We start from the raw sequence: 25,731 nt of genomic DNA, 5'->3' as shown, positions 1-25,731 counted from the left end.
AAAGATAGATATAATATTCATAACTGTCATATACAGCTTAACATTATTTATCGAGTTACTGTATTTGTATTTTTGTGCTAATAAGTGGTAAGAAATAAATAGAAATCGTGAATCGGGTTTGGTATTCTACAAGGTTGTTGATCATCCGGGAATCTTTGCGCAGACACGATGGTTCGAAATACCACCGATGTTCCATCGGTTGGAATGTTTTAGTTTAAATGTATAGCTACCTGAGCAATATATTTCATTAAGTTTGGTGACTGACTTAATTTCAGTGCGGTAGGTTATCAATTTTGTGTGTTAGAAATGAAATCTTCGTTGTTTTGGTGATAATAATTGTTCATTTGTGTGATAGTTTACATAATTACCATGGTACCGTTTACAATATGTATTTTCTCATAAATTTGTTTTTGTTGATCCAATCTCAATTTGATTGTTTAGGGTATTAATGAAACACTCAAATCATATGACAGAGTGTATACAAAAACAATAATCACTGCAAAGTAGGTCAACAGGTTGATTCATGTAAGAACATATCGAATTTTAAATGCCATATTTCAATGCATTCTCCATATATGTTCACATCTTTGCGCTGAACAGTGGGAGTTAAAGATTGATAGGCCTATTGTAATAATTTTAGCAAAATGTGATGCTGTTAATTCGGTAATAGAGCTTGGTTCTGAGGGGAAAACGTTTGTTTATAGGCCTAATTTTATATGTTATTTAACTAAATATTTGTAATATCGACTGATGATAAAGGTACAGTAAAATAGAAGTTCTGTGGAAGACATAATTCTCAAAAAACACTTAGACCTGTGTTCAATATAGTGTCCTCATATCCTTGAAGCATTGATTGTCAAAAGTGTGTGTTGGATTTTAAATTTTTGGCAATTTTCCATCCTCAAAGGTGCACCATTTGGAACATGACTTTAATCATGAACAATATTTATTTAATGATCATTTCCTTATACTTACGGGTATTTAAGATAATTATGAGTAAACATGCATTCTTTAAGTTTATCAGCTAGCATACTTAATACATTGTATTTATTATAAAAATTCCTGGGAAATGTAAATTAAATTTCATATAAAGATTACTGCAAGATATTTACATCACATGTATTTGATATTGATACTAGAATAAGATACAAGAGTATTACTGTATGGAAATAAAAACTTATGAAATATTAATGATTATTGTAAATTTGTAAACAACTACTCACACATCATCATTAACTTTATATGCAGTCGATTAAAGTTGAATATGTTACATCCAGCTTTCAACATAATTAGATAATATGTAATATGTACTTGCTTTCATAACCATGAAAAATATTATCAATTTTTATAGAAAAAAGTATGGACTCAAGTGATGATAACAGCGACAGTGAGCTCTTTTTGACTGCAGCTGGAGGTTATGAATTCCCTCCTGTCCCTGAACACTCCCAGCTGAAACCAAAACTAGATTCTATTTTTGCTGAAGTGGAGAAAAATCTTCCTTCTATTGATTTTGATCTCTCAGATGTAAGGCAATATGTTTTTCTTATGATATACCGGTAATGAAACTTGTAATGTGTTAAATTAATTGTTTTGTCATTTTTGTTTTCACTGTTTTGTTTAAGTTTTTAATAGCGAATATTCTTGCATTTTAAATTTTGCTCAGATGAGATTGACAATATACCTTTCAAACAATGTTTTGTATTCTTTTCAACTCTGTCATTATTTTTTAATATCTAGGTGAGCTCAGACAATGAAGATCAGGAAATTTTCCACCGCTCTTTGTTCAACACCTCTCTGTTTGACGATGACAAGGACTTGGACACAAGTCAGTGTGGGGATACATTCTCAGGCCTTTCTCAACCCAATATAGATTCAGTGTCACTGACAAATGTAAGAGTAGATGTGGACACACAGGCTGTTGAGATTCAGGGTAATGTTGCAGCTGCAGCCATTGGTCACCCAGAGCGACCCAGAACTCAGGCAAAATCAACAAGTTGGACTGAAGTAGTCATAGAATCTCATGATGAGAAAGACAAATTTAAAGAGAGAAAGACGGCCAGTAATAATGCCACCAAAACAAGCACAGGCACCCAGATGGATGAGGACTTGGCTCCCATGGCAGGAGCCATGAGTGTTATGGAACAAGAACTTGACAATGAGGACAAGTATAGGCCAAACAGTACAGAGGAGGAGCTGGAAAAACACGAGAAGGAGTCAACAAGTGAGACAGCCTCTAAGGTCAGCTCAGCATCGTCCTCTGGGGTGGGGACATATAATTCTGGGGACAAGCGGATGAACAAATTGGTGACTACTGAGGAAATAAGAAGAAATGAGAAGAAACTGGTGTCTAATATGGTGCCCACATCTGCTCCCAAACTCTTGAGTAATAATCTAAATATAGGTAAAATTTTACATTGTCTTGCCAATTTTGCTTCTAAGACCTGTTTATGAAAATAAATGTCAACATTTATATTACATACTTTTTTAAACAAAAGTGGTTAAATTTGATGTAAAACTAGAAATTTAAGACAGAAAGCTACCGTGGTATTTAGGTATTTAATGTTTAACCTTTTTCCATTTTTTGCTTCAGATCTGATTTTGTGCTCACTTGATGAAGAGCACCGTATGAATTCATCTGTGCCCCCTGTAGTCAGGGAAGCCTGGGCCAGGCAGCAGAGGATCCAGTCACTGATTGGAGCAGGGGAAGGATCCAACAGATTCCTGAACGAACACAGAGGTAGTCTTCTAAGCCCATCTACAATGCCTTATTTTAGAATTAATATATCTGTTACTGGAAAATCATTACAACATTTTCCCAATTAAAATTGATTTGAAACCAATATTGGTGTGGTAAGAGACTCACTTCAACTGTATAATTTATATTCACTCCAATTGTGGTTGTAAATTTACAAAAATAAATACCGGTAAACCAATGTTCAGTTTGTGAAATTGTCAGTCATTTCTAATTTTTTGACTTTCTGCAGAGGAGGAGAATACCCCCTCCCAGACTCTGATTCAGAGATTGGCCGAGTTCTCAATGACCCAGTCAGGGGAAGACATGACAGACATCGACCCACTGACCGGAGCCCAGACCCCCAGGGACACTGACGCTGATGTCATAGAAACAGATAACAGGTCAAAAAGTCCCCTCTTTACAAGGAGGAAACCTCCTCCTGAGGAACAGAAGGGTTGGTTCTTACAGATTGAATATAAAAATATGCTTATATATAAGTCTAAGATTTTTTTGTAATTATTTATAACATTCATCTTATTGTTATTTATCAGATATGTAAATGTATGATTTTATTGTGAACACCTCTTAAAATTTTGTATAACAATAGAAAAGAAAACAACCTCTACCAGCTGTGGAACCAACACAAATAACAACGATGGCCCACTGAGGATCATTACACCCACCCCCAAGAACAAGCTAGAAGCAGAGAAAAATCCAGGTAAGATGAGGGACTATTGATATGAACATTTCATCTGTCCCTCTACAAGCCCATCAGACTGAAAAATAACTATACTGCAATTAATTGTTATGTTACTGTAATTTGGATAAAGTGTGAAGGAGAAATTTAGAATGAGAAAAAAAGTGTCTCATTGGAATTGTTGGTTACACACTTGGGTCAAGGTTCACTGCTGTATGCATGTATATGTGGTGTTTTAGAGAAATATGTTGATAATTTATTTCAGAATCAAAACGAGAAAGAGAAACTGTGTTTATTGACCTGAGAAATCATGACCAAAAAGTCAAGGAGCAGCAGCAGATCATCTCTCGAGTCCAGCAGGTGCTGCACATCAGTCATGAAAGGTAACATGGAATGAAAGTAATCCACAGACTGCACACTCAACTGTTTACAACTGGTCACAAAGTCTATAGAATTTTGTTTATATAGAAATTTGTTTTAGACCCTTACCATTATTAATGTAACTTTTTGTGTACAATAGTGAGAGTAGCAGTGACAGTGACTCAGAGGATGACATGCAGACCTGGTTTGAACAGAGGAGGCGTTTGAAGCAGACTCTGGCCACAAGAGGGGTCAATGCTGATGCTCTCCCTAACAAACCAAAACCTAAAAGGTAACAGTTTCTTTTAACTTGTCAGATTAACACATAAATGATATTGACTACATTCTGATTTTAGATGTGAATGTTTACAACGTACTTTAAAAAAGTCATTATATGTCATAATTATAACATTAATGGCTTCTTAAATCCTTAATAATGTGGGAACAGTGCAGAGCCATTCAAGCATCCAAATCGAGTGATTAACTTGTCAGAACTGGATAACCGACTTGTAGCGAAGATTAAGCCGGAGACAGCTGATGAGGAGCTGAGTGAGGAGCAGAAGGCTGCCCTCGAGAAGGAGAGGAAGATCAAAGAGGAGGAAAGGGAACGACAGAGGAAGATTGAGGAAGCAAGGTCAGCTTCAGATAGTGACTCCATTGTTTGAATAAAGACAGAAATAGTCTGATAAATTCAAATAGAAAACATTTTAAAAGATTCTTCAATACTAGAGTGGAAAAGGTCAGTCATTGTTTAATGCTTGCAGAAAACAAAGAGAGGAGAGGGAAGCAGAGAGACAAAGTCGTTTACGCTTGGCCAAAAGACTTGAGGTTTTGAGGCCGACTGCTTCTGTCAGCGGTAAACAGGATTGTGCTGAGACAACACCTGTTATGTTTGACCTGGTAAGTAATCGTTTCAGCATTAAAGAACAGAGATTTGACCAATTGATATACATGTATAATTTTTTTATTTTATCTTTGAAAATTTCCTTTGAATTAACAGGAAGCATCTTATGAGCCCTCTCCTTCCACACTCCCCCCATTTCTCCCCTCGGACAAAGAGATTCTGTTGTTGACCATCCATCTGTCAAGTAATGGGGAAATTATTTTGCACAGAGGGAAGTCAAAGAGTGTTGACACAGGTTAGGAAACAAAAAAATATTTAAATTTTTCTCATGGTTCTGATATATGTATAGTAGAGCTTTGTAGCAACCTCGAAGATACACCGACCACTAATGATATAATGTTGCATTGGTGGTCAGGATGTTGACCACTAATGATATAATTTTATCATTAACGAACAACCTAATTAACCGTCCGCTAATGATATAATTTCAGATTTATATCATTAGCGGTCAAAAATCTTAACCTCTAATGACATGGGAAAAAAATGTGAAATAAGTACTACCTTGACCACTAATGATATACATTTGCACACATTTTCAATTGTATTAGTGGGTGGATTTGCAACCTTTAATGATATAATATCATATGATATAATTAAATAATATATAATGGGATTTTAATATCGTACTTGAGTATACCTGCGCTCTATACTTACAAAGGCAAAACATCAAGGAAAAAATGACGATATTTAGATTTGCAAACAAAATCTTTTTAAGTGACGTCATAGATGGACTGATTATGGACAATGTTGAGTCAAATATGTTAGACAACCTCTGTATAATGTTGGATAAAGATTTGATGTTGATACGATACTATATAAGAATTTTTTTATATATATATATATATATATATATATATATATATATATATATATATATAAATATAAATATATATATATATATATATATATATATATATATATATATATATATATATATATATATATATATATATATATATATATATATATATATAGTCCTTTATTGTAATATGAACCATTCTGACATTGCCCTAACATTTTGCCGTTTTACTTGAAATGAAATAGTCGCATACAGACAAAATACATACAATTTATGACTTCGTCTGGTTACTTCAAAATCCAAATTGGTCATCAGTAAACAAAAAGGAGTTGAGCTAGATATTTTTAGATGAAGAAAATTTGAAGAAAAGCAATTTTATGATATTAAAAAATTATTGTGAAACTTTTAGCGGGATTTCATTAACATAAAAAGGTCCAATTGATAAGACTATTTGCTATTGTGGTCTGTAGTATAATTGAATCGCTTATCTGTTGTTAAGTTGAATATGTGGGTTTGTTAATTATAGATTAGAACAACAAAGAATATCAATTAAAGTTGGTTGAATTGAAACTACTTAAACAATAGTGATCATGTCGGTGTAATAAAGAATATTTACCCGGGTTGAAAATTGACCCAGGTTTGATGAAATAATATTATTAGTGGTCAACATCCTGACCACTAATGCAACATTATATCATAAGTGGACGGTGTATCATTAGAGGTTGCTACAGAGCTTAGCAGTAATTTACTTTTCTGAGGTTATTTTTTACCAAAACTAAATGTGCCATAATAGAATTTAAAACTTCACTCTCTGATATCATACAATGATCTCTGTTATAGGTCTGGGTCTCTCAGCCTCTTACACTGTCCTCCTGACCTGGCTGTTATCCATGGTCCCTGAGAACTATGATTTCCTCATCAAGAAGCCTGAGGAGCTGGAACAGGTGCCGTTCTATCCTCCGTTCTATGTGCTGGGGATGCAGCAGCTGTTAATGGATGAGGACCTGTGTCTGGTGGTGGCTGTTACTCCTCATCCACTCTGTGACATTAAGGGCATTCCAAACAAACAGAAAAAATCTAAGACAAAGGTACAAAATTTGTTCCCTGCAAAATGAAAACTTCAGAACTGCAAAATCGTAACATTGGAAGATTTTTTTTATGAAAAGGTTAAGTATAATTGCTTTTGAAAAAACAAGATTGTTTACAGTGTTTTCTGATATTTCATATATTTTACTCAGTGTTGATTTTTTTGTAGCTGAAGGATGAAGTTAAAAATAATTCTCCATTTCAACAATTCCTCACCAAGTTTTTATCCACCAATACTCTGCACACAGTGTGCCCCTGGCTACAGGCAGTGGTCCCTATAGACATAAGTTGTCCCTCCCAAGACCCTGAGGACACAGCTACCTATGTGTACAGAGCCCCCTTACCAATCATCACAACTAAACCCCTGTCCACATTCATACAGATGAACCCAGATTCCCAGGCTGCTCAAAAAGTGTTTAACACCCCTGTGGGCTTTTTCTGGCAGACAGTGGACAATGAGGAGTCTTCATTTGATCACGGACTCGGTGACAGTGAGGTGAATTATGACACTCAATTGACAATGTCTCTCGTGTACAAGAAAATTTTCCAGGAACCTCCTGCCATGTCGGGTATCTTTAACAAGATCATGCAGGAGGGACTGGACCTGTCTGGGGTAAGACTGCTATATCCAGTGCAAGAACTTCTGGATAAACCAAGTGTGCCAAATCAATCCAATCGTGTTCATTCAAACATAGAATTCCTAAACAAAGTGGGCCCAGTCCTGGCTTTAGGTCTGCGGGGTACCTTTGCTCGTGCTATTTGGTTAGATGCTGTAGGACCCACTGACCCAGCTCTGGCCCGAAGGACTGACCCAAATTCTTTGTGTGCTTTGTTTGGAGGTGCATCTCGAGATGAGTGTTTGTTGTTTTCTCCGAGGAATCCTTCAAGAGTGCATTCCGAGCTCACTCGCTGGTTCGCAGGAAGGGTTCCTCCTGGTGGTGTCATTGATGTGGGAACTCCATATACTAGAAAAGATCATCTGAGGTTTGTATTAATGGGAAGAAACATATTAATTAATTCTCCATGTACATGTACATTCATTTGATAGAATGTCTGTGATATCGAGTTTGATTATTTAAACATTATGTCGGTTTATGATGAGTTTGTCATGACCTAAAGACTTTGATAATATAATTTTTTTCTAAAGATTTTTCATTTTTGATGTTATTTTTGATAGATCTGGAAGTCCGAAAGGTCAAAAGGCAAAAAAGACCACTTCAATTGGTGAATTAACTGAGGAAAGACCAGCCTCTGGTCAGTCCAAGAAAAGCTCCTCCCACCACAGTCTGATGGACAGCCATACACAGCACCGCCCACCAGCTGCCCTGACAGCTACCACCACAAGTGAAATCATTCTAGTTATCTCCCCTGTAGTAAGACCACAGTACATTGGTATCATCATGGCCTCCTGTCAAAGAAAGGGATTTAGAATCAGAGGAGTAAGGAGGCAGAAGCTTACCACCAAAAAAGTTGCAAGTCTCGGTCAGTAAATCTACTGTAGTACTGATAATTGATTTTGAATACTTGATATAGTCAGGGCATTTGCACAAATACTATGAAATAAAATTGCTGTTTTATACTTATATAAATTTTTCTGAAATTCCAGGAATTGACAGTAGTTTGTTGAGAGCATTTTGTCCGGGGATCTCAGATGATGGGGTACCCTCCCAGGCCAGTAAGCATGCTGAAGCCACCTCTCCATGCTTCCTCTTGCTGCTGGAGAAGGAGAATGCTGCACATAATGCTGCTAGTTTGATTGAGTCTTGTATGATTCAGCTAACTCTGAAGGGATTGATGGGTAAGCTTACTGGATTTTCTATGATTGGTAATTTACTGTACTCATACATTTTAATCCTTTTCTGATGTTTTTTTTTCTGCCTTTTATTTCAGAAAATATGCAAAGTACAGTAGATCACTATTTAGAATCGAAGCACATGTTTTATTCTGCTCGATACTCCGACAATTTACTGGTCAACCTAGGAGGTGACTTCTCAAAAGTAAGTCAGACAACTTTGGTTATAGATCAATCAATCTGTGTAAATGAATTTCTTTAAAGGTTTGTATGTTTTGTACTAGGAATATTGGTACCATGATTGGATTTTATTTTTTAATGACAGTGTGTAGATCATGAGATTCAGGTGAACCCTAACTTTGTGGTGCCAAAGCTGTACACAAACCCAGAAATGGAACAGATTGTGATACTGATACTGCTGGGACACGAGATTCAGAAAAACTCTGGAATGTTTGTGGGTCAGTGTCTGCTGAAATGAATTTTGTCTGTTTTTTGAAAAAAATTTTCATGTAGAAAAGAATGAAAACTTTTAAACATTATGTTAAGCCTGAATTCATTGGAGTCTCTTTACTTGGCATACAGGTTTACCAGTACATGTATTTCATAATAAAAAAAAATAAAGATAAATGTTCTTTGATAGGGTTACATGTACTTTATTGCTTCTATATGTATCAAATTCATCATAACTTTGTATGAGGAATGAATGCTTCTTTATCTCTCCTACAGGTAAACTTTTGGGCATGATTCCTTTTGGAAAGTTGACTACTGTGGTGCCCCTGAAGGAGGGGTTTGAACTTTTGGGGATGAAATGGCTCCCAGGACTGACCACCTCTCAGGCCAAGGAAGTGACCCCCTGTGAAGTTGGTGACCGACTGTGGAAAGACAACATACACACTTTAGTGTCAGGTAACTTAATGCTTTCTATCAGCTTTGCTTAAAATTCATGCATGTATAATTGTCAGTAATAACTGACAATTGTTAGATGTTTTAAAATTTTGCAAAGCCTTTCAAGCGAGCTGTACATGTACTGTGAAATTTTGGGGCCCCATTTAGATTTTAGAGAAGAAACAGTAAAAATAATACAGGACAGTCGTTGAAAATGTCCTCTACTCCTGATCAATTAACCAGCCAAACTACCGTTAAGATGCTATCAATCATTACATATAGGGTACTGGTAAGTGGCAAATCAGTCAACCCATTTTTGGATTTCTGTGATTTTTTTTTTCAATATAATTTTTATTTGGACAGAACCTGCCCTCGTGTTGGCCTTGAGAGGAATTGATGCCTTCCGTCGTCTGGAGGCTGTGGTACCTCTTGCTCAGCCTGGTAGAGGGAAAGATTCTCACATAGACTACATCATGTCAAGGAATGCTGAGGAGTCCTATGGATTCGCCAGGGCTTTCTTCACAGATAAGGAGATCTTCTCAGACCCCACAGCAAGGCATTTGTTGATGTACCTACCCCAGGTCCGTCACCATATCCAAGGATTTGGATCCAGGTATAGCACATCTACAATCAATCAGAAATAATCTTAAGTAAAGTTTTTTCGATAAAACATTAAATTTGAGCCTAGATTTTAAATTCATATCATTGTTAGTTGAGCTACAGCTTTCACATTATAGTAAGAATATGATTTAGCATTTACAAATTAGATGAATTATCTTTTTAATGGACATTTTAAATTTTTTTTTTAATTTTTTCAGCCTATATTAATATTCATTTTTTAAAAGCTACCAACATGTTATTTAATAAAGGAGATCCTGTATTTAAGGATATATAAAACAGTATGATTTGTAAATGATACAACAGGTCCCATTCCATCAAGACTGATGTGATGACAGAGTCTATGTTTGACGTGATGCTGTCTGGACCTCAGCCAATCTCCACGCTCCTCGTCATCAAACCGCGGGCAGTCAAGAAACACCTAACCAAGATCCTGCGTAAGGTCATGTTGGAGGGCTTCACCGTGGTGGGATTGAGGCTGGGGGTGGTCAGCCAGGAGGAGGAGTTAGTCTGCCTCATCGACGAGGATGGAGAGCTTGTAAGTTTTGATGAAAAAAAACACTGCAGTTAAAAGCTGAATCTGACAAAAATAGATAATTTCAACCATTTGTATTAGGAATAATTATTTTTAGATATTAAAAAATGATAAGCTAGTCATCTTTTATTTTATCATTTTATTTGCAAATCAATTTTTTTTTTCCGCAGGATTCTGACAGATTGGATCAGCATAAAAAGTATCTCAGTTCAGGACCTTCACTCATTCTGGCTCTAGAGAGAGAAAATGCAGTGAAGAAGTTGTTAGATCTGCTTGGACCATGTGACCCTCTGAGTGCCCGCAGACAGAGCCAGTTTCTGTGGAGGGGAACCTTTGGCATGGACACTGTTGCTAATGGACTTCACGGTAGGTTTTTTGCTGAATATATTGAATGCGTAGGGTATGTGTTAAATGATTATTTTTAATGTCTTTTTTATATGGTACTGGCAAATTTTCAAATTGATTCAAATATTCTTTGTTTTATTCTTCTCTTATGTTTGACTTTTACCAGTAAGCAATAAGCCTGTAAGCCATCTTTGCATCAAATTTCTACAGGTTCTCAGAACTTTCCACATGCAGTACAGGAACTAAAGCTGTTCTTTAAAGATGGATTATGCTGTAATGAAACAGACGAATTGAGAGACTTGGAGGTACTGTTTATGAGATATAGATATTGTAGAAAAAATAAATTGCTGGAAAAAAACCCAGAATAAGTAGACTCCTTTTTTCATGCCAATATCATATGTTTGATGGATTTACAGGATGATTATTATGATGAGGATGAGGTAGTTGGTTTTGAATATTTGTATTTTATTAATTCTATTTTTTCTTCTTGTCTTTGATGTATGTTGATTTGTTATTGCTTTAAAGATTTTGCTCATTTACATGTTAGTTCAAGTGCTAGTTGCAGTCAAGTTTGAATGACATTTTGATTATACTCTCCCATAGAATTCTGTTGATTTTATATTTTGTAAAAGAATAAGACATACCGGTAGAAGGCTCTAAAATATTTAAGGAATCATTCTTTGAGTATTATGAGGTGATAATTTTGGTCAAGGCGTGATCAAATCCAATAAATCCAGAAGGGCTTTATGATAAATTTGATCACGCCTCGACCGAAATTATCACCTCATAATATTCAAATAATGATTCCTTATTACTTATATAATTTTAAACCATCGTATGATTAAATATTTAAAAATAAATAAGCAACCCTGCTGGTGCCTCAATTTGGCATCATTTGAAGTTATGGATTATATAGTACAAAATTGATACGTAGTGTCATCAAAGGCAAAGACACTGGAAAATGTAAACATCTTGAGATAGGAAGTATTTATTGACAACATGTACAGTAAAAGCAGTTTTTGGTATCTCGATAAATAAATGAATTGACTTTATAAATTTGTAGGTTAAACCTGTGTTGCCTTTGAGTTTATGTACTGTTTTTGACTGTTTCAGATTATTGGACCTGCTATAGACAGTCTGTTGGATATGACAAAGGGGGATAAAAGAATTGTGCAGATCACAAATATGCAAGGCGATACAGATCACTCCGCAATTGGTATATATAAACCTCTTTGTTTTGGATTGTAATTTAAAAAATAAGAATATATACAATTGTAAATTTAGGGTGTGTCTTCACCCTATTAATGGTTATTCTTATGTCAGTATAAAACCACAACTTTAAGATTAAACATGTTTGTTTATCAGCTTTTGAGAAGATTTTTGACTGTCATGGCATCTAAGCTATTCTCTAAATTAATGAATATGATACATGCTTGTAATTCTAACAAAAATTACCCTAGATTCTTCCATTTATTTTTACTTTTATATCAATTATATTAAGGTGGTATGGGTCAACTGTAAGCGATAAAAGAATATAATCAAAATATTTTTAATGTGTTGTAAAATTTTCAAATTTTACATATTTGACCAAAAAATATTTTAGAAATATTTTAAAAGGTAAAAATTTTAAAAGCCACAGCAGATTCAAACTCATGACTTACAGATCCATAGTTAATGCTCTAAGCCATTGTGCTATGCTTTTATGTAACAATTTTAGTTTTTAAAAAAAACCCACTTTTTTATTATTTAATTTGATAGGATAAACATGTATGTCACAATATGGAGGTGTCCCATACCACCATAAAATTGACAAGAAAAAAAACTACATATAAGGGGTTGTCTCAAAAGTTGTTGATTTTAATGATGGACCTATGGAAATTTGTTAGAAAAGTGCAATGTTTACACATTATTTTTAAATTTTGCCCTAGGTATTTATTTCTTAATTCAAATATACAAAAACCAAAAGTAAACAAAGGGGAAATTTGAAAAAATTTGACCTCCTAGCTTGGTGGAGGGATTTATCAAAGTTGATTTTTTTTTCAACGCCCAATCCCTCATATTGCTATATTGCAGCATATATATTGGATTAGAAATATTAATTTGAAAAAAGTAAAATATTACCTACTGCTTACATGTATATGTTTCATTTGATTCCCTTTTTTATTAATTATTAGTCTCTTAATATGTGCTAACGAGTCATATTTTTTCTTGGCCTTTATGCTTTAATGTTAACAATACCTGAAAATAATGTTGTCATATTAAGTGTCATTTTATCATTTAACCCAGTAAATGTCATAGTCACAATTTTTCAACTCATAAATACTGTGGATTAATAATATAGGATTATGTTAATTTTGTTTGAAAACACAATACATAAGACCAATATAACTTCACACCTAAGATCGCATGAAAATAATAAGATGCACAAGGTGATGCACACTCAAATTGTACTTGGCCTCATTAAAATACAATCAAATCCATTGAAAAATCCATGGTACAATTTTATTTGAAAAGAGCTTACAGAGATCAACACTTAGAGTAGGCTTTTGAAGAATAAAGCCATCAATATTAGCTTGGTTAGGGTTCCTTGTTCATTTTTCATGCAGACAAAGAATGCTTTGAGTCTCTTTGTTTTTGCATATATTTTACTTTTGGTAATTAAATTTTAGATTAAGAACCATGAATTCTACTAATATATGGCAAACATCATAAATAATTTTCCCCTATCTTATGTCATATTGTAAAGGGTTTTATCATTCAAATCCCTATTTGTACATTTGTACAATATACATGTATTGCTTTAAAACCATGCAATGTTTAAAAATCTGATTTTTAGAAATCCAGCTGTTACTTCAGACAACATGCATTGTGCTGAAGCCCCCACTTCTGAAAATCCATGACAGAGGCCACTATGCTTATGTTGACATTGTGGAGGAGCTTCTAAAGCAAGAGTAAGTACTTGATCATCTTATACAGATACCCGGTACTTTATATTCAACACAAGGAGTGAAAAATGTAAATTTAGACAAGTTAGTTTTTACAAATTTGGTTAACATTGGTTGGACATTATATCAGAAAATTTCTTATCTATGAAAATACTGAACAATTTATATTTATATTGCAACATGCACCTGGACAAGGAAATGGCACAGCAAACACCTAGATAGCAGCATTGCAATTCACAAATTATTGATCGTCATTTCATAGAAAAAATCGACAAATTTGTGTATGCATACAAGATACCTGAAACTTTCTGTGATTTTTCCTTTAAAGCATATAAATCTTTGATTCATTGATTTATATTCCTGGTGGTGTTTTTATTTTTTGTTATGAAGTATCTCTTACATTGCTAGCATAATTTAGTGAGCTCTGGTCATTTTTACTTGTTCTGGTTTGTGCCTTTTCTTCTTGTTCATTGGTTAACCATTAAGGGAACTTCCAACATCCCCTCCCCATCTCTACCTCCATTATTTTTAGAAATTTTTGGGTAAGATGAGAATCTAATTTAATCATACACAATCTGATATCTAGAGTTTTGGCAAATTCATGACCCTGCAATTCTTTTGTATGCAGTGAACCATTAATTCATACTTTATTTTTCAAAGATTTGAGATAGTTGGAGCTCGGATGGTTTGGTTTACACAAGAGCAGGCAGAGGTATTCCTCCACATCATCAATGCAGGCAGTTATAAACAGGTAATTTAATAACTTCATAGTCAGGAATACATGCCGGAAATACATTGTACATTCTTTTACAAGAATTTTGTGTGGTCTTTAAGTTGCAATGTCACCAATTAATGTCCATGGGTTTTTTTTCCTTATGAAATTGAGAGGTTTCATTGGTCTCTTAAGCAGTATAACCCATGTGTGTCTTAGAAAAGTTCTACCGTCACACAAATTTGTCATTGGAGGTTAAAGACTTCTATTGAGACAAAATCAGCCATGATATACTCATGGGGATCAGGGTTTCAGTAACATTCAATTTAATCTGTGCTTGTAATGGGTCAAAAGATATTAGAGTATTTGATTAAAATTTCCATTTCTCATGTATTGCAGTTGATTACAAAATGGTTAGAGTGAGTGAATTAGACAGAAATGAAAATTCTATTCACTAATTTTTCAGTCAGGTTTTGCTGGCTTCTGGTCTTGAGTTTAATTGAATGGCTTTTCTGCTATTAATCACTCTGACAAATACAATATTTGGTACTGATGATGATTTAAGCCCAATTAATAAGTATTTAATCCATTAGTTTTGAAACATCTAAGGAAAAAAGACAGATTAATCAAAGAGAGAGACACTTTATAGCTATATATTGAACAATTATAAATCGCTTACATGTACAGTAGCTTAATATACATGTAATTTCTTTTATTAAAGGTTCCTATGTTGCTGGCAGGCCCCTCCCTAGTATTTGCCTTACAAAGAGATAATGCTGTGTTGTCCTTTGACTCTATTCTGGGAAGGTAAGAAGTTCACTAATACTATTTACAGACTTTTATTATTCACTAAATTACAGTAATTTTTCACGTGCCTTGATCAGCCTTATACCAAGCGTAATGAAGAGCTGAGTTTTAGTGTGATGTAATATCTTTCAATGTCACAGCTTTATTGCATTAGGCGTTACATTGTCACCTCCCTCTGACTCCACAAAGCACCTTAAGCTTACATAACAGCCTGAGTCTGCTCCTAATTGAATCCCCAGCATATTACACAGCCTTATTCTCTTCATCTGCAAGTGGTGACTGCTAGGCTAACTTAATCAAAGAGATGAAAACAATTCAGTTGCAGTACTAATTTTGAGGACTGCATTATAACACTTTTCAGTAACATGTATTGCCTTTTTGTTCTTTTGTGCTCCACAAGATTAAATGCTCAAGGGGATTAAAGACCAGTATCATCATCAAACTTGCTGAGCACACAAAGGTCTTCTAATTAGTCCCTATGTTTCATTATTTTGTTTACTATAAATGTAGAAAAGTCACGAGAATGGCCTAAATTTTCAGCCATTAGGGATTCCAAATTTTGTGCTATATTGTGTTGCCATATACATGTAATTCTTCTTACGATAAAAATTTGATATAAATGTATGACAAAGGCTTAGGAGGTTGTTATCTTACCAGTAATGAGTACGTTTTGCAATAGTAATTTTATTACGTGTCATCACCCACTTAATCTTGAACTTACCATATTTTGGTTACCCCAAATAATATACTAGTACATAAAAGTGTGTATGGTAAATCAATTCTTAAAAGTTTTAAATTGTAAAACTCTTATTTTTTTTTCTTTGTAGTGATTTTGGTGCAGATTCAATTATTGGTAAATATGGAGGTGGAATATTCCGCCCAGCAGATATCAAACAGGTAGGAACCAGTTTTGATACAGTTCTCAATCACACAGGCACACAAATTTGGTATTCAGCACAAACAAATGTGGCAAATGCTGTACACTCTGAATTTGTCTGGATTATCATTTTTAAAAGAAATCAATTGATGGTCTATAATCTGATATGTGGATCATTATCAATAAATCCTGTCTATTTTTGATAATATTCTTGGTTCTCGTTGTTTAATCGTCATCCCACATTTAGGGGTGCATGACCAATATTGATGACATTTTATGTGGGCCTTGTTTTGTCATCAAAAGTAATTCAGCCAGTGAGGAGCAAGATGAATATATTAATGACATGCAGCATTTCAGAGCATCAGGACAGAATGGCTGCAGACAAATATGATTAATTGATTATTAAGTATTAAGCAATCAATAATTAGGCTGATCCTGGTCTGATCAGGGTATTCCTCCTCTGGATGATGTAACAGGATCAGATATTTGTTCCCTGATTTGGCAGCTGATGGTCAGATTTCTATGATTAATACCTGGTGTTTAGGAGAGGCACCCAGATTAATGACCGGATTAACAGTCCAAGCCATTGACAAAATATGAAATATTGATGCAAGAGATATTATCCTGCATGCTGTTTACCTCAGAAAATCAGCTGTTATAAATATGTTCAGTCTTGCTTTAAAGATTCTTGCTTAGCTTGCTATTTTTCCTCAATGACTGAAGATTTTAGGTTGAAAGGATGGTTTTGCATGTTATATTGTGACAGTAAAACTTATTCATAAAATGCAAATATAAACTTCAATTTTACATGATTCTGGGCCAGATTTATTGAAAAAAAAAATATGTGGGGACTTAAATCAATAGTTTTTAATTGGATTTGATAAAACTGAGTTTTAATGTCCATGTTGAAAGATTGACTTTATAGTAGTAACAACAGTTGGGATTTGAATATTGCCTTTAGGTTACTTTCCTGTTGAAAGAATTGTACTGGTATGTGATCAGCATTCAGCAAATGCTGTACCAGTAGATATTTTTTTTAACTGTGCAATATGATCTATGAGAATACATTTAATTTACAAGTATATAAGGCACTATAGCAGCTGAATTTCTGTAAATAACTGTCATTCAATAGTTATTGGATAATTGACAAGAATTCAACCTTATATATGCTTTGTAACTTTAGTATGCAAACTGCATTTATGTCTGCAGTAGAGAAAAAAGGGTACATAATGAGAGAACATTAGAGATAATCAAGTTTCAGCGAAACCCGACCTGGTCTGTCTCTCCTGACGGACAGTAATCTATTTGTTGGTGTACCAATGTGACCACAGGGATTGATTGGGTTTTCTACAAACATGCTTCTACAGGCATGAAATGGGTGCTATATGTTGATTATGCAGAGCTCTGGACACGACATTTAGGAGTCAATGTGCCACAGAGTATTACTGGATTGTCACTCACTCAGCAAAAATCTGGTCCTCCACTACAAATGCTCTATACTGCATGCTCACTTCAGCTGCTTTTTGACAAAAAATGAAAACCTATATAAACATATAAAAGGCATTGTGAATTGATTGCAAACTTGCTGCACTTTGTTACAATATCCCAAGGTGTTTTCACAGTTTTGATATGGACTCTAGAATAACTAGATGTGATGCTGGGGCTGAAACATCAGATAAGCCCTTAGAGTAGAGCAATATAAGCATAACTCTAACATGCTGGGACCTGAAAATGCAATCAGTCAATAAGAGTGGTTCTTTGAATTGATACTGTGTGTAATTTAGCACAACACTATTTTCTAAGTTATAGTTTTCCATGAAAAAATACCTCTTTTTCACTCACCTACATATTGTAACTAAGCCACAGTGCATGTCAGCTTTTATGGTGAATTTTGTAAGGCATCAATTTTGTCTTTAACTTTTTACTTTAAAGGGACTTGAGATCAAAATTTTCAAATTTTATTGTTTCAATTTTAGTATTTAGATTGGTAAATATAGGTATTTTAAGTGATTTGTCAAAGTCAAATATTGAGTTACAAGCAAGATACAGAGTTCAAGCTTGAGACTTGTTATTTTTTACATATTTGTGGTATTGGTACAAGTTTGAATCAGATGTAGCTTTTTTGCATAAGTCATTCTGTCAAAGAAATGGTAATTTCTTGACATTATGTGTAAACAACGATTAGACTGGAGCCTTGTTTACATAACATTGATTTCTTACCTGGTTATCCTGCTTGTAACTTGATTTCTAGTATTCAAATTTTTGTCAATCATTCAAAATGCACAAGTAAACAATTTTATCATAGAAAATGAAACTATGATCACAAATCGAGTCTAGGTCCTTTAACAGATAATTTTTACCAAACTTGGCACAAAGCATCATAGGACTAGTGAATATTTATCTCGGAGTAGATAGGACTGTTTAAAAACTTTGAGATATCCGAGTATTTGAGATATCGAGGGTAAAATACTTAAAAAATAAGTGGTAAGGACTTACAAACTACAATTCGACATATCCATTGTATTCGAGATATCGATGTTATTGATATCGAAGATCAACTGTATTTAAAGAAATAGAAAAAGCTCTTTTTCAGAAGACTATGGGAGGTAGTAATTTGTGAAATTAATTTATTTGTATTTGAAGCAAGTTGGAACTTAAAAATCTCATATTTATTCAGACAACCCCTCCCTTCCCAAGAATTATGAAAAAGCACCAATTTTACATTGAAAATCGAAAGAAGAAAATTAAAATGCTGTAGAATATGATGGCTAGAAACTGTAAAATTGATACTGAATATTGGGTATGGTGAAGTATGTTTTATAAATCCTAGTTGTGTATTGTCTTGAGTAAAAAATATCATTTGCATCAGGATGATATTTATTTTAAGACATGTTTTTCTATTAAATCTAGTCAGGAGATTGCCTCACGTTGATGTTACAGGGACCTGTTATTTCATTATAATCAATTCATATATCTCCAGATAAAAAAAATGATTTTTAAGAGACGCTGAATTCAACCTATCCATCTATCAATCAGTCAATCGTATCGTTGTGTTGAACGGTAGTTTAATTAGAAATTCAAGCTCAAAAGGAGTAAAAAACCTAAACAAATAACTAGACCAGGTATACCTGCTGTCAATGCAAAATCTTGAATCCGTGACTTGCCGATTTTATATACTTTTTTGACAAATGAACATTTATAACTCTCCATTGTTTGTCAAAAGCCGTTTTGAACCCGGACTTTCGCCGTTTTCAATGATTTTCAGCACGCAACATCCGCGATGTATCAATTCATTTCGACGAATTGATCACTAGATAATTCCCCTCAAAGGTAAACAGGAGAATAAACATGTGAATCGTTTTAAGGTTGTCACATTAGTGACATAACCGAGCATCTTTTCTCTCGATAAGGTCAAGGTTGAATAGATGACCGGTTTTCTTGGGATCATCCACATATATATCGAAAGCCACGTGACACATATAACTTGCTGTTAATGGATAGTGTTTGAGTATCCATATGCTGTACCTACCTTGAATATTGACGGGGTAACCCGACAATCTTGAAATATCTGTAGAAAAATATATATGTACGTGAACTTCCTGAAAACATCTTGACTTAATGATTTCTACGTTGATTTTTCTTATCTCCACGATCAACTTCATCTGTTCCTGACAAAACACAATTTGTTAAATTCTTTTTCTTACTGAGTATCAAAAGTATTGAGATTGCATGTTTTGAGGCATGTATACAGAAGAGCCCGCCAATAGATTATATAGTTGATGAGGCATGATATCAACTGAACATAATTTTGCAATCTGTCATTTTACAACATAGTCACTATGTCTAAAGGTTCTCCACCTTTGTAACTTAATTTATCCATTAGCTGCACCCTATTAATCTACATTTAAGTTCTTTTCTTTTCTAATTGACAGAATTATACCTACGATTGCAAGTTATACATAAAAAACAAATTTCTTGGCTATTGATCGAAGAAACATGACAAATTACATTATAAAAGCTAAAACAGTTACATGTAAACCATGCACCCCGTATTGGGATCATATCAGTTTGATCTGGAACTACCGTGTAATCCATAAAATCCAACTGACCGGATGCTTGAACTACTGTGCAAAATTAAATTTATTATCACTTGTAGATAGAAAGAACATTTTTTAAATTTACAATTATAATAAAGAAGAATACTAGTACTGATATTTGCTCTTTAAATTTATTTGATACGAACTGTAAGGGGCTTGAACAACAAGAAATAATGAAGTTGCATGCTGCCTCAAATTTGAAATGTCTCGTTTATCTACCACAGCTCCTGTTGGCGTTATACTCTATACCGGTATATGTATCTTTTTTTTGGTCCTGAGACCTTGTTTTTGCGGAAATTTTCAGCGGTCATGGGTTTTCCGTCAAAATCTATTATTATTTCACGTCGAGGTGCGTCACAGGATCCGATATGCAGCGTTGATGTAATTTTCTTTGTCTCTGGGGTCATTACAATGTTTTATTCTCCTCTTATCGATCAAGAAGAGATGAAAGCGCTGAGATGAAGCAGATTGCATTAACTAAAGTTTTGTCCAATAATTTGGAAGAATCATGTTGGCCAAAAATTCATAGTAACGACTTGAAATTGAAATAATTTATTCCTTTGTGCGCAATAAGTTCCCCACTAATGCAGATGAAACACAGGCTTGGAAAATAAGAGGAGTCGGAGGATACGTATATGTACTGTGGAATCGGAGCTTTATTCTGAATTCATTGGCTGCTGTAGTGCACCCGGGGGGTTGCCATCTCTTTGAAGGTCTTTCAGCCAAAAACAGAATGAAATAATTTTTTACCCTAAAGATTGGTGTCTTGGAAGCAATAAATAGTGTTTTAGGAATTACAGTTTCAAATTGACGCCCTTATCGTCAAGTTCCCAGATTTAAGGACAGAGGTCTTTGCAACAGTTTCTGGTTCATAAAACACAACTGCTGTAGAACCATATCATTATAATCGGTATTTTGTTGACCATTTCACTCGCCCCCTCACCCTATTACGTTTTTAATCCATTTTGCGTTTCCAGTCTTGAATTATTTTTTTAAATCCAATTTACTTTGAGAAAACCGAATGAATTTTTCATCTGTTATGAGTTTTCTTTGCGATTGAGAAGTAATCGAGCTTTCTGAACTTACCTTCTATGGCGTGTTTCTAACCGAGCAAGTTTTTTTGAAGCAATTTTGAGTATCACTTCAATAATTGACTCTTCAAAGAATTCGCTGTAGCCCTTTGTACTTAACTCAAAGTATATGTACATCTTTATTTTTTGCTCTTTTTGTGAATTCTTTAATTAACGAAATGAAATTTAATCAAAGATATTGCTGTAATGAAGTTGAATATAGCCTGTAAATCAATTTGGTAATATCACTGTACAAGTTCCTTAATTAGGATTGTGTGGAGATTAAAAGGGAAAAACCCTTTCTTTCTGTGTCTGTGTTTTTACTCAATCAGTACACTTAGTCTCAATCATCTTCTTTTTAATCTACATTTTTTTAAAACTTCACGATATTTCATGGATATCAAGAAAACCGTCCATGTTAAAAATATTACATGCTGAAATTTTCTATCGAATAGTTTAGTTTGCGCTTATGCTATTTTTAATCATGAAGTCGACAGACTAAACATTTATGGTGACGTAATTTAATTTCCTTTCGATGGATTCGAATGCTCCTCTGCCAGTCGTAATACTGGTATTTGTCGGGCTTTGGAATGAACTGAGTCTTGCTGATAAAGATAGACCACTGTAAGGGCCAAACAATCATTTTTAATAACAAAAACTTGTTCATAATTAAATCTATTCAGAAATGGTTGATGATAATCAACCGGGGATTTAATTGGGTAAGTTGCGATTCATTAGGTCCCTTGATCGCCAGCTAATATGATAAAATTATTTTGATCTTAACAACGAGATGGTTTATCCACTGCTTAGCACTTTTGCATTTTCTGTGAATTTCCTCCACATCAGTGGTTAAATGCAGATTTAATTATGAAAACTTGATAGAGCATTTGGAGAAACTGAGGGCGGTCGTAAATCTCTGATGCAAATACTCTGTTTGAAAAGCAGACCTAAATCAACTTCAATTTATGCTTCAGTCGTGTCACAATAGTTGATGGAAAACTTAACGATGTGGAAAAGTAGGTTCTACGTAGAAACGTCGTAAGTGCCAACCGATCTTGGAGTAAAACATAAGGCAAATACTGCAAAATGAATTTCGATATTTCAGGCATTGAACCAAGAATAAAGGTAGTGGGTTTCCAGTAGGAATAAGAAACCGTAATGCTTCGGCATTGCAGGGAGCAGACTTGGTGATGAGTGTTCTACAACAACATGCAATTAAGTCTAATGCAATTGCTTTGTGGTCTCGTATCCTCTAGAGCAATGGCTTTCACAATCACGGTCCCGGTCCCAGCTAGTACATATACAGTGTAAATGTTCCCCCTTAAATCCCAGCACTAGAATTCATCAACTTTGTGTTGTTATGTAATGTTATTGCTTTCAGTTTTTTTTTTCGGTGAACTGCTTTGTTTCTGAAAATCTTGTAAAGTAGCTCGCGGGAAGTCTTGTACCAATTATGTTGCAGCATCCAAATTGTAAAGTACTATTCAAGAGTATGTTAGAATAGCTGGATGGTCACGATTTCTAATTACATGAAAGAGAGCTGAGTCACAACAATTCAATGCTATGTAACTCTTGAATTCGACTTATCCGAACGAAGACTTTTATGGAGTTTCCGATTCTTTTGTTATTGGGGTTTACGAAGGGTCAGGGATATGTGAAAGGGTCAGGGATATGTGAACTTCCGCTTCGTCTTGCAATATTTATGAGCAATAGGAACAATTTGACGAGAGATATTACCGATATGTCTGATTAAAATTTTACTCTTTGGTGAATTGAAGAATGCACTAAGCTTTTCTGAACAAGTGATGAGGATTTTGCATGTAGTTTAAGTACATTGGAATTGTCAAATATATAACTAAAACTGCACAGTGTTTTCAGTGACTCACTGTCATTTTGTTTTATGTGTTGGTTATTAAGAGAACTGAAGGACAGCACTGAATCTGCCAACTGTCTCCTTTTGCCGTTGTGATTACTTCTCGATATTGAAAATATTAAAGATTTGTGGGGGGAAAACAGTTACTTTATGAAAATCTGATATTGAATAGATCGGCAAGAAAATTAAAGAAGAGTCTCCAAAGCTGTATGATTTACCAAAACATTTAGCAATATCGAAAAATAATTTCTCGGATTTTGATTGTATGGTGATTTACAGTTCATTCTAGCTAGTTCTGCCAAATTGATACATGGACCTTGTTTTTTAGCGTTTGCTGGTTTGGTCACACGTTTTGATTTAAAATGTTATCTTAATAAGAATCGGTTTAGTTCTTCTGCAACCCTCTGTTTCCAACGTTTCCTTGTCAAATGTTAGCAGGTTTTTAGCCCCGAGATTTTATCGTTACTATAAACGTCTTTGCCAAAGATTGCTGATGGGGCTTTGGGGATTCTTTTCTGCTCCCATTACAATCTTGATCGGAACCGATTATTCTGAATTAATACTATTGGTCCATCGTTGCCTTCCGATCATTTGATTTAACGTAAACCGATGTATCCTATAGTACCGCTTTGTGAATAGTGTCCCGATATCCTGTCATGTGACTCTCAAACGCAATAAATGCAAACATGATTTATTGGGGCAAAAGTTTAATGTGAGCCACGTTAACGACTCTTTCAATGGGTGGATGGGGTGCAAGAGTCAAGTTCTGAAAAGAAATATTGAATAGAACAGTAACTTTCTTCATGTACATTACGTTTTATACTGATGTCCTTTACTTTTCAGGCTCACAGGATGCTCGGCTTTTTCTTTGACGATTTGATGCCAGGAAGTCAGATCAAAATTACTCCAAAGGATGAATCTGTCAGCTCGTGAACTTCTTTTTCTCTTCCAATCTCCCGACTACAGTATTATATGGGCGTTTTCTAAGGAACCTCGAATTGAAGTCTTCGAATCAACGTTCACATTCACCCGAATATTAAATATTCAAATTTTATATTTTTACTGAATATCAAGACGATAAATGGGTATAATTCATAAGCTTAAAAACCTTGTAAGATTTTGCGGCGGTTTACTTAAAATGCATAGTGGTAATCACGACCATATATATTGGTGTCTGTGTTATTCCATTTTTCAATTACTGTGAATGTATTATAATTGTGATATTTTAATGCCGTCCACGTGGTTTGTCTATTTAGATATTGTCTATTTATTATCAACATATTGAACGTATTTTGCTTCATATTCTTGGGTGTTTCATTGTGTGATATATTACATGTGTATGCCAATTACCATTAAAACTTTTTGTTATAAAGGTATTGAGATGGGACCATCTACATGTACTTAAACATCCTCTTGTTGATGATGTTACGTTTAAAAATGCATTGCAACATTATACAACTCTCAAAAATGTCGAATGATAAGTTGAAAACTCTTATTTAATTTGTATGTGAAAAAAAACACAGGTAAAGAGATTCGCCCTTTTTTGTAACAAATCTTATTTTCCATTTCCCACTGAATGAACTTTAGATCAGACCCCTTGAACTAGAAAGCTTTTGGGGGCTTCGTCTGATATACTACTTTTTTATGGTCGAGACATGTTTTCAAAACACAAAGCTACACATGAACAGTGCTATTTCTGATATATCACAAAGTAAAATGGTGTATGGTTGGGCTGTTCAAAGACACGCGACGACTATGTTCCTTGCTGCTGGTTTTACCAAGGGAATTTCCGTAATTTAATTGATGGTACTGCAAAACGTTAGTAAACTCAAACCATGTAATATTTATTTTAATAGTTCGTCGTTTATTTTACATATGTTGCAAGATGAAAACTCTGCGTGCCAACAATATATTTTAAGATATCACACATCAAAGTCAGATATATTTTTCATGAGTTTTTAAAATAGTTATACAATTACATGTATATATTTCCATATCTGTTCGTAACGCGAATTTCCATAGGTCTAATATTTAAACTCGTATATGCTGTGTTGCCAGAATTTGTAAATTCATTAACTTCTTCCCAGTTTCAAAATCGTATATTGCCCAACCCATTTAATAATTGAATAGAATATGGAACCATTGAATTAATTCCCCAATCTTCAAAATAAGCTGCTTTTTATGAAAAGCTGCTCTTAGAAGTAAGTAAGCCCCTTACTTCTTGCAAACATATTTGGTAGGAAAAAAAGTGAACTTGATTAGGAATAAAAAAAAATATTTTCTCAACTTTTTCTTCAAAACTAAGCCACTTTCGTAAGTAAGCTCCAGATTAACAAAGCAATCACAATATGCAACATAACTGGGTTTTTTGTTTAGTTTAATTTTATGATCTGAATTGTTGTCACCATTTTCATCACATCTTGTACTTTTTTGTGCGGTATGTGCTTGTCTTAAATATTGCACATGCAATGAGAGCGCACCGTGTAAGGTTTACGTTATTCATCTATCCGTCCGATTGATCTCTGAATTTCTATAACTATTTATTTTTGTGCGTGTGCCTTAACATATCTGGATCAATAAATTTATTTTATTTAT

At 34.3% G+C, this 25,731-nt stretch overlaps 1 protein-coding gene across 1 annotated transcript; it reads left to right on the top strand.

Moving 5' to 3' along the window:
• Positions 1 to 146: 146 nt before the first annotated feature.
• On the top strand, positions 147 to 25,731 carry LOC128192804 (dynein axonemal assembly factor 8-like). Its single transcript, XM_052865784.1, has 28 exons — positions 147 to 279; positions 1,352 to 1,524; positions 1,738 to 2,401; positions 2,591 to 2,737; positions 2,985 to 3,188; positions 3,342 to 3,452; positions 3,697 to 3,814; positions 3,952 to 4,083; positions 4,240 to 4,425; positions 4,556 to 4,691; positions 4,792 to 4,930; positions 6,335 to 6,582; positions 6,750 to 7,564; positions 7,758 to 8,062; positions 8,187 to 8,378; positions 8,471 to 8,577; positions 8,698 to 8,830; positions 9,099 to 9,278; positions 9,621 to 9,870; positions 10,182 to 10,413; positions 10,581 to 10,776; positions 10,966 to 11,060; positions 11,869 to 11,971; positions 13,592 to 13,706; positions 14,361 to 14,451; positions 15,134 to 15,219; positions 16,047 to 16,116; positions 23,980 to 25,731. Exons 2-28 carry the CDS (start codon positions 1,360 to 1,362, stop codon positions 24,067 to 24,069), a joined length of 5,310 nt encoding a protein of 1,769 aa, XP_052721744.1. The 5' UTR covers positions 147 to 279; positions 1,352 to 1,359; the 3' UTR covers positions 24,070 to 25,731.

The sequence above is a fragment of the Crassostrea angulata genome, chromosome 7 (assembly GCF_025612915.1).
Source record: "Crassostrea angulata isolate pt1a10 chromosome 7, ASM2561291v2, whole genome shotgun sequence".
Lineage (NCBI taxonomy): Eukaryota > Metazoa > Mollusca > Bivalvia > Ostreida > Ostreidae > Magallana > Magallana angulata.
This window is presented reverse-complemented; position numbering and strand designations above follow the sequence as displayed.